Below are 11,622 nucleotides of genomic sequence, written 5' to 3' on the forward strand. Positions count from 1 at the left end.
GTGGAGCAGATTTCGTTGCTTGGTTCAGCCAAAGTACCCTAGCGCGTAACGTCTTTAGTTGTATCCGCTGACGAAGTTTGATTGAAAAATGCCGATCCCAAAGGATAATTGCTCCGTCGAATGGCGATTTTGTCGGCATGTTTTTTCACTTTTGTTGCATGATCTGTCAGTGCAACGCATCCACGTGAGCCATAGTTAATTAAGTCACTACAATACACACAATAAGCTTTGCCTGCTACGTCAAAGCTTATTGTCCAAGAGCTTCTGTAACTTCGTCGAACTTGGAACCAATTTTAACCTTTACAGTGACTTTTCTGTCAAGCCAGTCCAATCGGAATTTATTCTTGACATTTGAGTCAATTTCTAGGATTAAAGACTCCTGATCTTTCGTCAAAAATTTCATAATTCCGCTCAAAACGATCCCAGAACAATGAATTTGCGAGACGAACAGGCCGCCATGAATCAGGTAAAACAATATGTTACATGCAATTTGATTGGTCCAATCGCTTGTAGTTAACCAATCGCTGCGCCGTTTATAATCGAGCTAAGACTTCCGCAACAAATAATGCCTTCAGTGATCTGATTAGTTGAAGCTTTCATACACGTCCAATCGCAGGGCTGTTTACAAACGGAAAACGGAGAGACTGTTCGGGAGAGCTCGTGAAAACTCGACGATAAGGTACCTGACCGCCCCTAAAATTTTCTCAACGGATTTAGACGATTCACGAAAATGATCAATTTAAGAAATAAAACGGCGGATTTCCGCGGAAAATTGCCATGTATGAAATAGTCAACCGCAGCTATTAGCTGGGGGATTAGGCACTGGCCGGCCGCCGAAGAGTGGACACCTGTGTATAATTGACACCTGTTGAAATGCAGTGGGTGGGGGTGATTATTCCCCAAACACACATTAACATTCCCTGTACACAAAAACTGTAACCACCATCTTTTAAGTAAATTACCCTCAGGAATTGTTTGTTAAAATAAAGAACATTGTTGACCGCATTGTTAATCATCACATATGAGGCAATTTAATTTAAAATAGACATCTTTTTCCTTTGAATAAGATTAAACCAGTAAAACTGCGGTTGAAAATTTCCCTAATTTTTGTGCTCGTGCAACCAATGAAAAAAAAAGTTGGGCGAACCAGTGCAATGACTCAGGCCCAGCTAAGCTATTTTAAAGTTAGTCAGTGATCAAATTATTATTTTTGAGCTGGTTACTTGATGTAAAAATGTTGAGAAGCACTGGATTAGACATTACCATTGGTAAGCAACCGATGTGAAGGTTAGCAATGGGCACCGAAGTTGTCTTTCCTTGATGGTTCATCGCTGTCACCTCCACCACGTTATTCTCCTCCAGGGCACCTTCCCCCAGACATATCTGTGGGACCAATAGAGCATGAAATATTTCTTATAAAAAAAACTTTTTTTTTGTATTTTAAGGCATCTGCTATACCGTTCTGAATTCAATGAAGTGCTCCAGGTCATCGTCCTCCTCATCTCCCTGGATGCAGTAAAAGGGAACTTTGGAAGAGAGCTCGCAACCTACGAAACACACATAGTAATATAACACAAAGCGACAAAACATTTATCAATTCGTGGCAATATCACGTACAGATGTTAAACCGAAATTAACATTACAAGCCATTCGCGTTTTCCAAACCCACGTGTGCGCCGGGAGTTAAGCTAGCTAACGGAATTTGCTATTTATTTTAAACTGCTTTAAGCTTCTCACTGAACAGGAAGCTCTCCATCTTTGTTCGACCCGCCAAGCCGACATCTGAAGATTCTTCGTCCATGAAAGACATTTTGCGGGACGGGGAAAGCGCCGCAAATGGGTTTGTTGACAACACGTTGGGCTACACGGGCAAAAATAAATAAAATAACGTCGCCGGATTGTGGCGTATAAGTGATGTCATCAACCGCGCCACGTTTCCAGCGCCTCCCTCTGTGTCAACTCTTATCAACAAATACGAGTGAGAAAAACGTAGAGGTCAAAACAAATACCACGTTGTACTCGTTTTTCACCATAATGCTTACGATAATTTATTGATAAATTATTGTCCTGAGTTCTTCCGTCATACATATACATATATATATATATATATTTTATTTACTTTGGACAGTAGTCATTGGTATTGACAGGCTTGGGGAGTAACGGAATAGATGTCCCGCGTTCGTATTCAGAATAGTAAAAAAAATTATGTATGTAACGGTATTCCGTTACAGTTACAAAAACACGTAATCAGATCGAGGTACATTTATTGAAAACGTGGATAGTTTCGCAGGGTTACAATTTCAGACAGAGAGACGCCGTTTTTTTGGAGCTCTCAATGCAAGAAGTGGATACTTATAGTAACAACCGTCGTGTCGCTCAATGGGCCGCCGTTACTCCACTCGAGACAGTCTAAAGCAATTTGGACCCATTAAACATGGTGCTGATGTGAAATGTTGCATTGAAAGGAACATTACAATTAAAAAATTTTAAACCCAAGACCTTTGAAACACACAACATAATCATTTGGAAGGTTCTATTTATTTTCAAGTTTATTAATCTTACATACAAATTTTACATGTAAACTGCCCCTAAACTTGCAATATTTACAATACAATATGAGCAGCCCTTTCACTCAATCACAGCCTGTCCCCATGAAGAGGAAACCATGTGACAAGCGTGAAGTACATCCTACGTTCATATGTGAAATGAGTTCCTAGGAGTACGTGTTGAGCAAAGGGACTGCAAAGGTAACAAAATATTTTCCTTCAGGCCAAACAGAATGCTTGACACCGACTCAGTAAGGGTATGCAAAATAATAACACTTAATGTTTAACACCTGTCTACAGTTTCACGTTCACAGAGACACGTCGCATGCGTCTTTCTTTCTGTGCCTTGAAATGAGGCTATCCGAAATAACCACCATGACAGCCTTAAGATCAACAGATGTTTTTTGTTTTTTAAACCAAAGTGCTTGATTGTTCACTATTTAGGTTTTTACAAGAAATGTGGGAACCCCATCTGAAGGCAAAACATTCAACATGAAATAGAAAAAAAAAGTGCCACTTCGGTGACAGGATGAATAACTGGAGCGATCATAGGGGTCCAGTGCAGCAAAGACATTCATGCTAACATGACAGTGCTAAAAAGGAACCAAATCCGGAGGGGAAAAGAATTACTTCACAGAATAAATATCCTGCTGCCCAGATTACCTGCTGATGTAGACACCGGATGCTGATGAAGTGGTTGGGAAGGAACTGAGCAGTCATCCAATGTAAAACACCGGGCATGATTTTCTTTCTCTTAAAACAAAGGGGGCGGTTGGAATTTTACAGATTTTTGGTCCCGTGGTAAATTTGATACTTAAGAACAGGGGTGGAGAAACATATAACTTTGGATCCTGCCTACTATGCAATTGTAGAAACAAATAGAACCTCAAACCGCCCAAAACATTTGCGTTTTCTGTTGCATTGTATTCTGCCACAAATGTATGATGGCCCTTGGAGGACTTGATAAAAAGTGAATTGGCCCCTCATAGGAAAAAGGTTCCCCACCCCCGATTTAGATCAGTAAACAATTTGAGAAAGAAGAAAAAGTGAAAAGAATTCCATAACATAAGCTAATGTGTCATTTTCCATAAACGGAGGTCTTCTGAGACATAATTTCCAAAATTAACTAAGCCTTCTTGTATCAGCTTTAAAAGGTGGTGACAGAAGACACCGAGGTCTGTTAGAATGCTAAACACTCAAAGGCAAAGAACCAAAAGGCAAAATGTTCACGAGGGGCTGGGAAAAAAAAAAGCACAGCGTCGAGCATAAATTCACTATTGCTTCAAAGACCTCCTTAAAGATCCACTCCGGTGTGCGACGATCTTGTGAATTCAAATTGTGCATGTGTAGCCACTCAGCGCCACTTGTATGAAAAAAAAAAAGTAATCCATGGAACAATCGTGGCGTGACAATGAAGCAGCGAGAATGTAACATTGGGAACTGTGTCTGAATATACACGCTACCCTCATTTCACAGCTCTTGCGGTGTGCAGAGACTTTAGGCGAAGGTGTTTCTGTCATTTGCATGTAATGGCCTCTGGAGGAATAAAGGCAGCAAAAAAAACAAAACAAAACATAATTTCCTTCCTCCTGGAGGTGTACGAGTGTTGGGCCTCCGGATTGGACAAGTGCACTGTCACTCTTCCATGCTGGCTCATCTCCACTGATCACACCTTGGCCTTGTTGGCTTGCAATCAGCTCATCCTAAGAGAGCAGGACTAAAAAAAAAAAAAAAAAAAAACCAACAGGTGTCTCTGCGAGCACAGGCAGTCATATAGCTTTTAAACCATCATGGAAGTTGTGTCTCATGAAGGTTCTGTGATCGCGGGTTGCCCTCTCTCTTGCTCAGTCTGTAATTTGAACATTGCCTCATAAGCTTCGCCCCATTATGATGACATCTTTGGGAAAGCCCTCCATCTTGGCCACCTCAAAGCATCCCAGCTTACTATAGAAGTCCAACATTCTCTTGTCAGTCTGGCGAACCTTGCAGAATGCACCCTGGGAGCCTGGACATGGCAGACAAAAGGCACAGGAGCCATGTTATCAAAAAAAGAAAAAAAAAAGCTAAATCATCTCTCAGCATTACTGGCAAAATTTGCAACAGTCTGTTCACGTTTATGTCTTTTTGTGACTCTTCAAATCTCTGTTTTGCGACCTGCTGATGACAGCTGTTACATTGGAAGCTCAGTAGCAACTTCCCACTGAGAACTTCCTGTTAATGCCTCGAAATTGCGAGGTACTGTTCATCAGGTGAGTGTGGCTTTGGTCCCATGATGTCATGATGGAACGTTTCAATACCAAGCGTAATTGAACCAGAAAAGCCATTGGTTGATTTACCGATTAAACTCCTGTTACAATACCTAAAGTTGTGTCGAAACACTGAAAAGTCAGACATGTGCATTCAAATGGTTTGGAGAAGATCAAATCAAGCTTACCGGCAAAGGTTAAAGTGCACTTTTAGTTAATCGTGAGAAATAGTCCACAAGTCCACAAGCACTAACTTTTTGAGGGTAGTGTCTGCTGTGGCTAGAGAAGTGATTATGGCTGCCACCTACCGTTGGCCTTAAGGGAAGACAACAGACATCCCATCATGCTTTTGGCCACACTGGGATCAGTGACCTTTGCATGAATGTCAACCTTGATGAGGGAGGGGAAGTTGGACAGGAACGATTCCGGAAGACCCTCCTCTTCCTCATGGAAACTCAAAATCATCTTCTACGGAGAAACGGACAGAAAACTGATCAAGGTCACAGAACCATGATGACAACAAAGCGGGGAGGAGAAGAAGTTACCTCAGCCTCCGTGAGGTCCTTTTGACCATCAGGTTTGAGGTACTTCTCTTGCATAAAAGGAATCCAGCTCATCTCGCATTTCTTGATAAAGGGCTTGACGTCCACCGTGCCCAAAGCGTAGCCGCAGATGCCTTCATCATCCTCCAGCACAAAGCCGTAGTCCGGGCTCAAAGACAGAAGACCTCCAACCAACCTGTCATAACACAAGTCAAAGCATTAAAATGGTCACATGGTAATGATGGAAAATGTATGCAATCCTGGAATGATTTCTACAGCGGATTTAGAAAATCAACATACAGAGCTCAGGTGAAATACCAGGCTCTTGTGTTTCAAAAAAAAAAAAAAAAGACCGATAATTTGACCTATTTCCTAAAATCCTTTTCCAGCAAAAGTAATAATAAATAATTTGCGAACAGGCTTTTCCTGGCATGTTTCTGGTTTCATCTTGCAGCACAAGCTTTTCAATTATGAGATGCTTCAAACAATCGATGTTAGCACAAAACTAGGTGTGTCCTGATCCGATATCGGCCCAAAAAACATCATCATCGGATTATATCGGTGTACATCCAAAATCTCCGATATTAGCACTTAAATCCAAGCAGACGATTCCAGCCTCCGGTCCTGTTCTTCGATCCAGCAATTGTAATGTGCGTCTCAAAGAGAAATGAGTCTCACTTGTCACCGATGAGGTCAGATTCCTGCTCTGAGGAAGGTGCATCCTCCATTCCTTCATAGTACATTTCTTTACAAATTTTATACACCGAAGCCTGAAACGAAAAAATAAATGAATTAAATTAAAATAGGAGAGAGACCTGTGAAAGTGGCATATTCAGCAGGGAATGCAAGTAACAGCAAAATATATTTTGCATGCATACATACAATTTAAAAACACCTCACCTCATCTTTGGCAAAGTAGGGCCTTATTGAATAGATTTTGGAGGTAGGCAGTGAGGGAGGAGGCTGGTAGAAAAGATCGTTTGCCCCATCTATTGGCAACAATCTCTGTGGATGTCAAAAGACACTGGTTCAGTTTCCTTGAGTGGGAGAGTGAGGAAGGCTTTGGTGCTTTGGCCAACCGCCTTGCTATGCATTTGCTACAATGAAACCACTGTTAAACCAAGAGGACGTGTAAGATGAAGCCAAGCGCTCAAGAAAATAGATCAAAATATAGAAATACGATGATTTAAAAAAAAAAAAATCCACTCCTTGTTGATCTGACAGTGGGCCACCGGAGCAAACATCAGCGCAATGTCAATGTTACTTTTGGAGCACAGCGCGACAAACAAGCGCACTTGTGTTTGCTTTGCATATACAGCAAAACAAAACAAGGGCGGTATTTGGTCTGACCAAGGTTTTACTTGCTGAAGGAGATGCTCCCTTTCCCTTGAGTAAGGCATCGCAATATTTCGCTGCGCAACCCTCCTGTTGAGAAAAAAATAATGAAGCTTGCGCCAAGAGAACTCCAGGGGGAAAAACATAGGTCAGATTTGAGCTAGGAGAGTCGGTCAATTATATGTCAGTTGCCATTGGGAGTTTCATTCCTCTCCCAAAGATGGAGAGGTTACTCTAGCCCGGACAGCTACGTTTTATCCTGGAGTTTTCTCCCCCATTGCAAATGTGCACGCGAACTCGCTTGCGCTGCGATGCTTGCGCGGGCGCTCGCAAAGAACTGGCGTGGGAATTTGTGCGCTTCCTGCAAAGAAATGAGATGTCATGAAAAGAAAAGTAAAAACGCTTGCTGTGCTCGCATGCGCCGCCTGCGCTAAGGGAAGGGCAGCATCTCCTTGGGCAGTTGCTGAAAGAAATCCAAATGGATAAAAGTTTGGACTGTAAGCTCACTTGCAGGAGCAAGTTTAAAGTGACTGTTAAGGCAACGAATTAACCACCCGCTGCCAACCCCTCTCCGAAAAAAAACCTCAGGAGAAGTGAAGGGGGTTGACTTCCACACTGTTTAACAATCAGCTCACCTTGACATACCAAATCCCTTCATACCGGCACACATTGACCATTGTCTGCTTACAACACTTTTTCTTTTCCATTTGATTGCGGCAAATTCAGTGCATTAGATACCTGGAACTCTCCTGCTAGACCTCCCCTAAAGGCCCACGGTTCTTGGTCTCCTTTAGGGAATTGTGCTGAGGATTGACTACGACACCCTGTTAGGAGCAGAGCCAAGCGGAGAGTGTTACCAAAGCATGGGCTCTCGCACACGGGGGGGAAATTGCGGAGAGGAAGGAAGGGCGGTTATCTGTTTCTAAAAGCACAATTCAATCGGAATTCAAGCATTGAAAATAAACGATAGCGCCTCTTTTGGATTCTTTTAGGCTGAAAGGGGGCTCAAGCAACTAAAGCTTACGTGACTACGATACGAGCAGCCTCAACTCCAAGACAGCAAAGTGGAAACATCGTGCAGGCCTAGACAACGTGAATCTCATGGAATACATCTCGCACGCTCCCCCAAATTTAGATAAAGCTACATTTCCTTGCCACGAGACTGTCAACTAAACAGCATAGTGTATTGTATGTAAGCTTCAGCTGCCGTCGCCCCCGTGGGTCTCAGCACCCGGTGTGAAGTCACATTCTCTTCTCAACTCATCTGCCTTGTCACATGAGTGGGGAGCGCGACTCATCAAACCACGCCGACCCCTGAGGGCCCACAACGCACCGGTCCTGTCTGCTTACCATTCCAAAACAATAAAACTAAAGGGGCAGACCAGATTAAGAACTATAATATGGCGACAGCGTGTTAAAAAAAAAAAAAAGGAACCGCAAAGACCCTGCTCCGATGTTTGTGAGCAGTTTGAAGAGAGGCTCTGTTGCATGAGCAGACAAGTGGAACGCGACTGCGTGAACCCTAGAACGGCTTAACAAAAAGTATCATGAAGCACTTCCGACACAGCAAGCGGATGCACCCACGGGGAGGAACGCTGAAATTGCTTCAACTTAATACTATCGAATGACCCAGAATGGAGAAAAAGCATCTCTTACTGCTTTCACTCACATAATAAAATGAAAGACATCATGCAGCCTTAGCTAGCAGAGTCCAATCTGACAAACATAAGGATCAGAACTACATAGACGGAAGGGTAGGATCAAGCATGAGGGTTAACTTTGGAAGCAAAGGGTAAATTCCCTTGAGTAGGTGCATCTGGCTGGTCTGAGCCACATCTACAAGCCTACTGACAGAAACAAACCCAAAAGAAAAGCACAAGTTAGAGAAGCTGCCAGAAAAAAAGAGAACATTTGGGAGTTAACACTCAAAGTTCAACATCGCTGCGCAAAAATGTGACTTCCTCCGGGGGTGGGGCAGCCTCCTTTCCTCCAATTAATCTATCATAATTATCAGTCGCATTCAAGAAAAAGGCATGAATCCGTTTCGCCTGCACTGCACATACATCGGCCACTGTCGATCCAATAGCAGTAGAAACTTGTACTGTGGATTCTTCCATCTGTACATAGTGAAGGGAGAAAACAGTAGAAGATCATTATTAATAGTGGCACTCAGTACAAAAAAAAAAAAAACAAGGCGACTAAGTGCCGGCTGCACAGCTTGCAGCATGTTGACGAGATGGGGAGTCAATTGTGCACATGACAATGCGGCACTCAGCCTTCAAATTGTGGTTTTGCTAGCGTGGGTTTGCTGCCTGCTGTGTACTGGAGTCCTCAGCTTTACCATTTAGGACAGAAACCTGTAAATGAAACTGGGTTACACGGAGTAACCTCCAGGCCATGCTGGTGCTTCAGTCCACTGACAACACACATTCATGTTCAAGCCAATCGGTGTTAATCAACTGAAACAGGGTGGACCATCTGACATACCAGTAGTCACATGTAGACAAAATATTGTATTTCCTTCAACAGTGGCCTCAACCCTAATAGATGCTTTGCTTTGATGAATCACTGGGGGTGTTGTCTATTTGAATAAATAAACGCTGTACCATAAATTGAGTCATCCTCTGCATGTTCGCGGTTCACAAATTCAAATTAATTTTTTTGAGTAACCTATCCCGAGCCAACTGCTGAAAAAGTCACCGAGTGCCGGTTTTGTGCTCTTTCTGAAATGGTCTAAGATGTCGCCCAAGCCCCTTCTAAACAGGAACGTAATGTCGTAATTGGTGTTGAGGTAGCTTGGTAAGTGACACATCTCGACTGAGAGACAAGCTTGGAATATCAGGTTAGAGCTAAATTTAGCTTGAACTGTTGGTGGAAGTAACGGAGTCTTCACTACACGCACACCTATAAGTGCACTTCTGATGCATTTTTTTTCTACCACTCAATTTGGTGAAGCTCACATTCTTTCATAAATCAATACAATTGGTCAATCTCCATGTTGCCCTTTTTTTTCACTATGATGAATGACGTGTAGCGGTGGATATCTTTACCAAAACACCGTCCTACACAGCCGATAAGGCAATCTGTAAAACTAAAGCCATCAGTTTAAAGAAACGGTCAGCGACAGAAGCTGCAACGATACATATATTATATACGATATATACATATACGATTGTATATATTTATTATGACACGGTATTATAAGGCAACACATATTTTAATTGAATATCATTATTCATTAGAAAACTATCTAATTATATAAGAATTTGTATTGATATTCATAATAAAAATAATACTTATAAAAATATGTTTACACAAATAAGTCCCCCCAATAAATGTTTTGCCCCTTAAGAGGTCTTGAAATCTATACGATTAGGTAAATAAATGCCACTGAGGAAAAATAGCATTTTGGTAGAGGTGGTGGGGCGAAAGGATGGAATTCACCCTGTTCCAGACTTTTAAGTAACAAATTAGCCTCATTACAAGTCTCCTCTTTGAAGTAGAATTTTTGAAAAAAATACACGTGTATGACTTTTTTTATGCACCAGAATGGCCTTCCATAGTCAGTGAATCAACTTGCTGTCCAAGCTCGCATGCGCGCTAGGGCGTGGAGGAAGGGGATGCCCCACAGGTGCCCATCCCCACAGGCAGAGATGGAAGTGAGTGGCTCCGTGTGGGAGTGCAGTCGTGACGATACTGGATACACAGCAAGCAGCAGTAGCCCTTGATAGGGTCATTTGCCACTGAGATTTGATTTGGATTTGTTCAGTACATCAGGGAGATGCTAGCGGCACAACCAGCATTTAGTCAGATTTAAAGAAAAAAGTCACTGTGTATGCATAAAATGAGAGACTGCTTTTACGCTGCATCTTAAATTAGCTTGAAAATACTAAAAATTAAAAATGAGAAGGGCCATACATCCTGTATTCAGGGTGGCCATGTTCCTTAGTTACTTTTTTGGTTCATGACCAATGCGATCCGTGAAGCGGACTGAGAATAAGCCACAGCCCTTTTATGTATATGAATGAATAATGCAAATATGCCTGCTGAGGTTTGATGACCAAGTTAATCCAGTTGCTTGAGACAAAAGACCAGTATGGTTCCGCCTATACCCACCTAGCCACTGGACAAAGGACTTGACCATGGAAATGATGCTCTTGATGTCCCAGATGTAAGGGTAGAGGTCATACAGGATAGTGCGGTTGGCCGAATTGGACAGACGTGTGAACATCTGAATGACCGAGCAGCACATGTCCTCAAACTTCTCTGCTCTCAACTGCCATTCTGCAACCTGAAGGACAAAATAGCTCCAATTCATGCCAAAATTCAAAATTGAAGACTTTGTGGTCTAAGTCCACTTCATCTCTAGTTGATGCTACACCACCCGATGGACATTACGGGTAGCACATATCCACCATTTTGTTTCACAGCACCAGCAACTTCTTTTCACTTTGGGGTTCAACAAACTGACACATTTCCAAAGAAATGACCAACCTTCTCGTCTTCTTTCATCTTGCGGTTGACGCTGACAACGCTGCTGTTGGCTCTCAGCCAGTTGAACTCTTTCAACATCTGCATGGCCTTGGGGCCATGCTCGTAAGGCAGGTAGAAGAGTTCCGCTAGGAGGCACAGGTCCTCAATGGAGAGCGGCTCCACGGCGAACAGCGGCTTCTCATTGGGACCCGGCGCAAATACGTCCTGTGGGGAACACCGCAACGGTCAGAAACTTTTTGGGGTCAGAGGAGGAGTAAATTCGAAACATACTTTGCAATATATATATATATATATATATATATAAATCCTCGTCTCACCCCTCGGGTGGTGTCCATCCCCCATTCAGCTCGGGTCCTCTACCAGAGGCCAGGAAGCTTGAGGGTTCTGCGCAGTATCCTTGCTGTTCCCAGCACTGCACATTTCTGGACTGAGATGTCCGATGTTGTTCCCGGGATCTGT

At 42.8% G+C, this 11,622-nt stretch overlaps 2 protein-coding genes across 3 annotated transcripts in view; both read right to left on the minus strand.

Moving 5' to 3' along the window:
- The window catches only part of npm3 (nucleophosmin/nucleoplasmin, 3), a 4,423-nt gene extending 2,527 nt beyond the window's left edge, over positions 1–1,896 (minus strand). The window contains exons 1-3 of the mRNA XM_019864597.1: positions 1,738–1,896; positions 1,459–1,547; positions 1,264–1,383 (exon numbers count right to left, since the gene is read on the minus strand). Coding sequence (XP_019720156.1) covers positions 1,264–1,383; positions 1,459–1,547; positions 1,738–1,810 — 282 coding nt within the window. The 5' untranslated portion in view covers positions 1,811–1,896. The remainder of the gene's footprint in view (positions 1–1,263; positions 1,384–1,458; positions 1,548–1,737) is intronic.
- A 1,048-nt stretch (positions 1,897–2,944) lies between these two features.
- The window catches only part of oga (O-GlcNAcase), a 12,998-nt gene continuing 4,320 nt past the window's right edge, over positions 2,945–11,622 (minus strand). Inside the window, exons 11-19 of one of the 2 annotated variants that reach the window (XM_019864581.1) lie at positions 11,164–11,367; positions 10,786–10,960; positions 8,733–8,786; positions 7,408–7,493; positions 6,235–6,339; positions 6,013–6,104; positions 5,338–5,530; positions 5,101–5,260; positions 2,945–4,551 (exon numbers count right to left, since the gene is read on the minus strand). In XM_019864581.1, the coding sequence (XP_019720140.1) occupies positions 4,415–4,551; positions 5,101–5,260; positions 5,338–5,530; positions 6,013–6,104; positions 6,235–6,339; positions 7,408–7,493; positions 8,733–8,786; positions 10,786–10,960; positions 11,164–11,367 (1,206 nt within the window). In that variant the 3' untranslated portion in view covers positions 2,945–4,414. The remainder of the gene's footprint in view (positions 4,552–5,100; positions 5,261–5,337; positions 5,531–6,012; positions 6,105–6,234; positions 6,340–7,407; positions 7,494–8,732; positions 8,787–10,785; positions 10,961–11,163; positions 11,368–11,622) is intronic. The other variant, XM_019864582.1, reaches the window with a different exon arrangement.

The sequence above is a fragment of the Hippocampus comes genome, unplaced genomic scaffold (genome assembly GCF_001891065.2).
Source record: "Hippocampus comes isolate QL1 unplaced genomic scaffold, H_comes_QL1_v1.1 scaffold108, whole genome shotgun sequence".
In the NCBI taxonomy this organism is placed as follows: domain Eukaryota; kingdom Metazoa; phylum Chordata; class Actinopteri; order Syngnathiformes; family Syngnathidae; genus Hippocampus; species Hippocampus comes.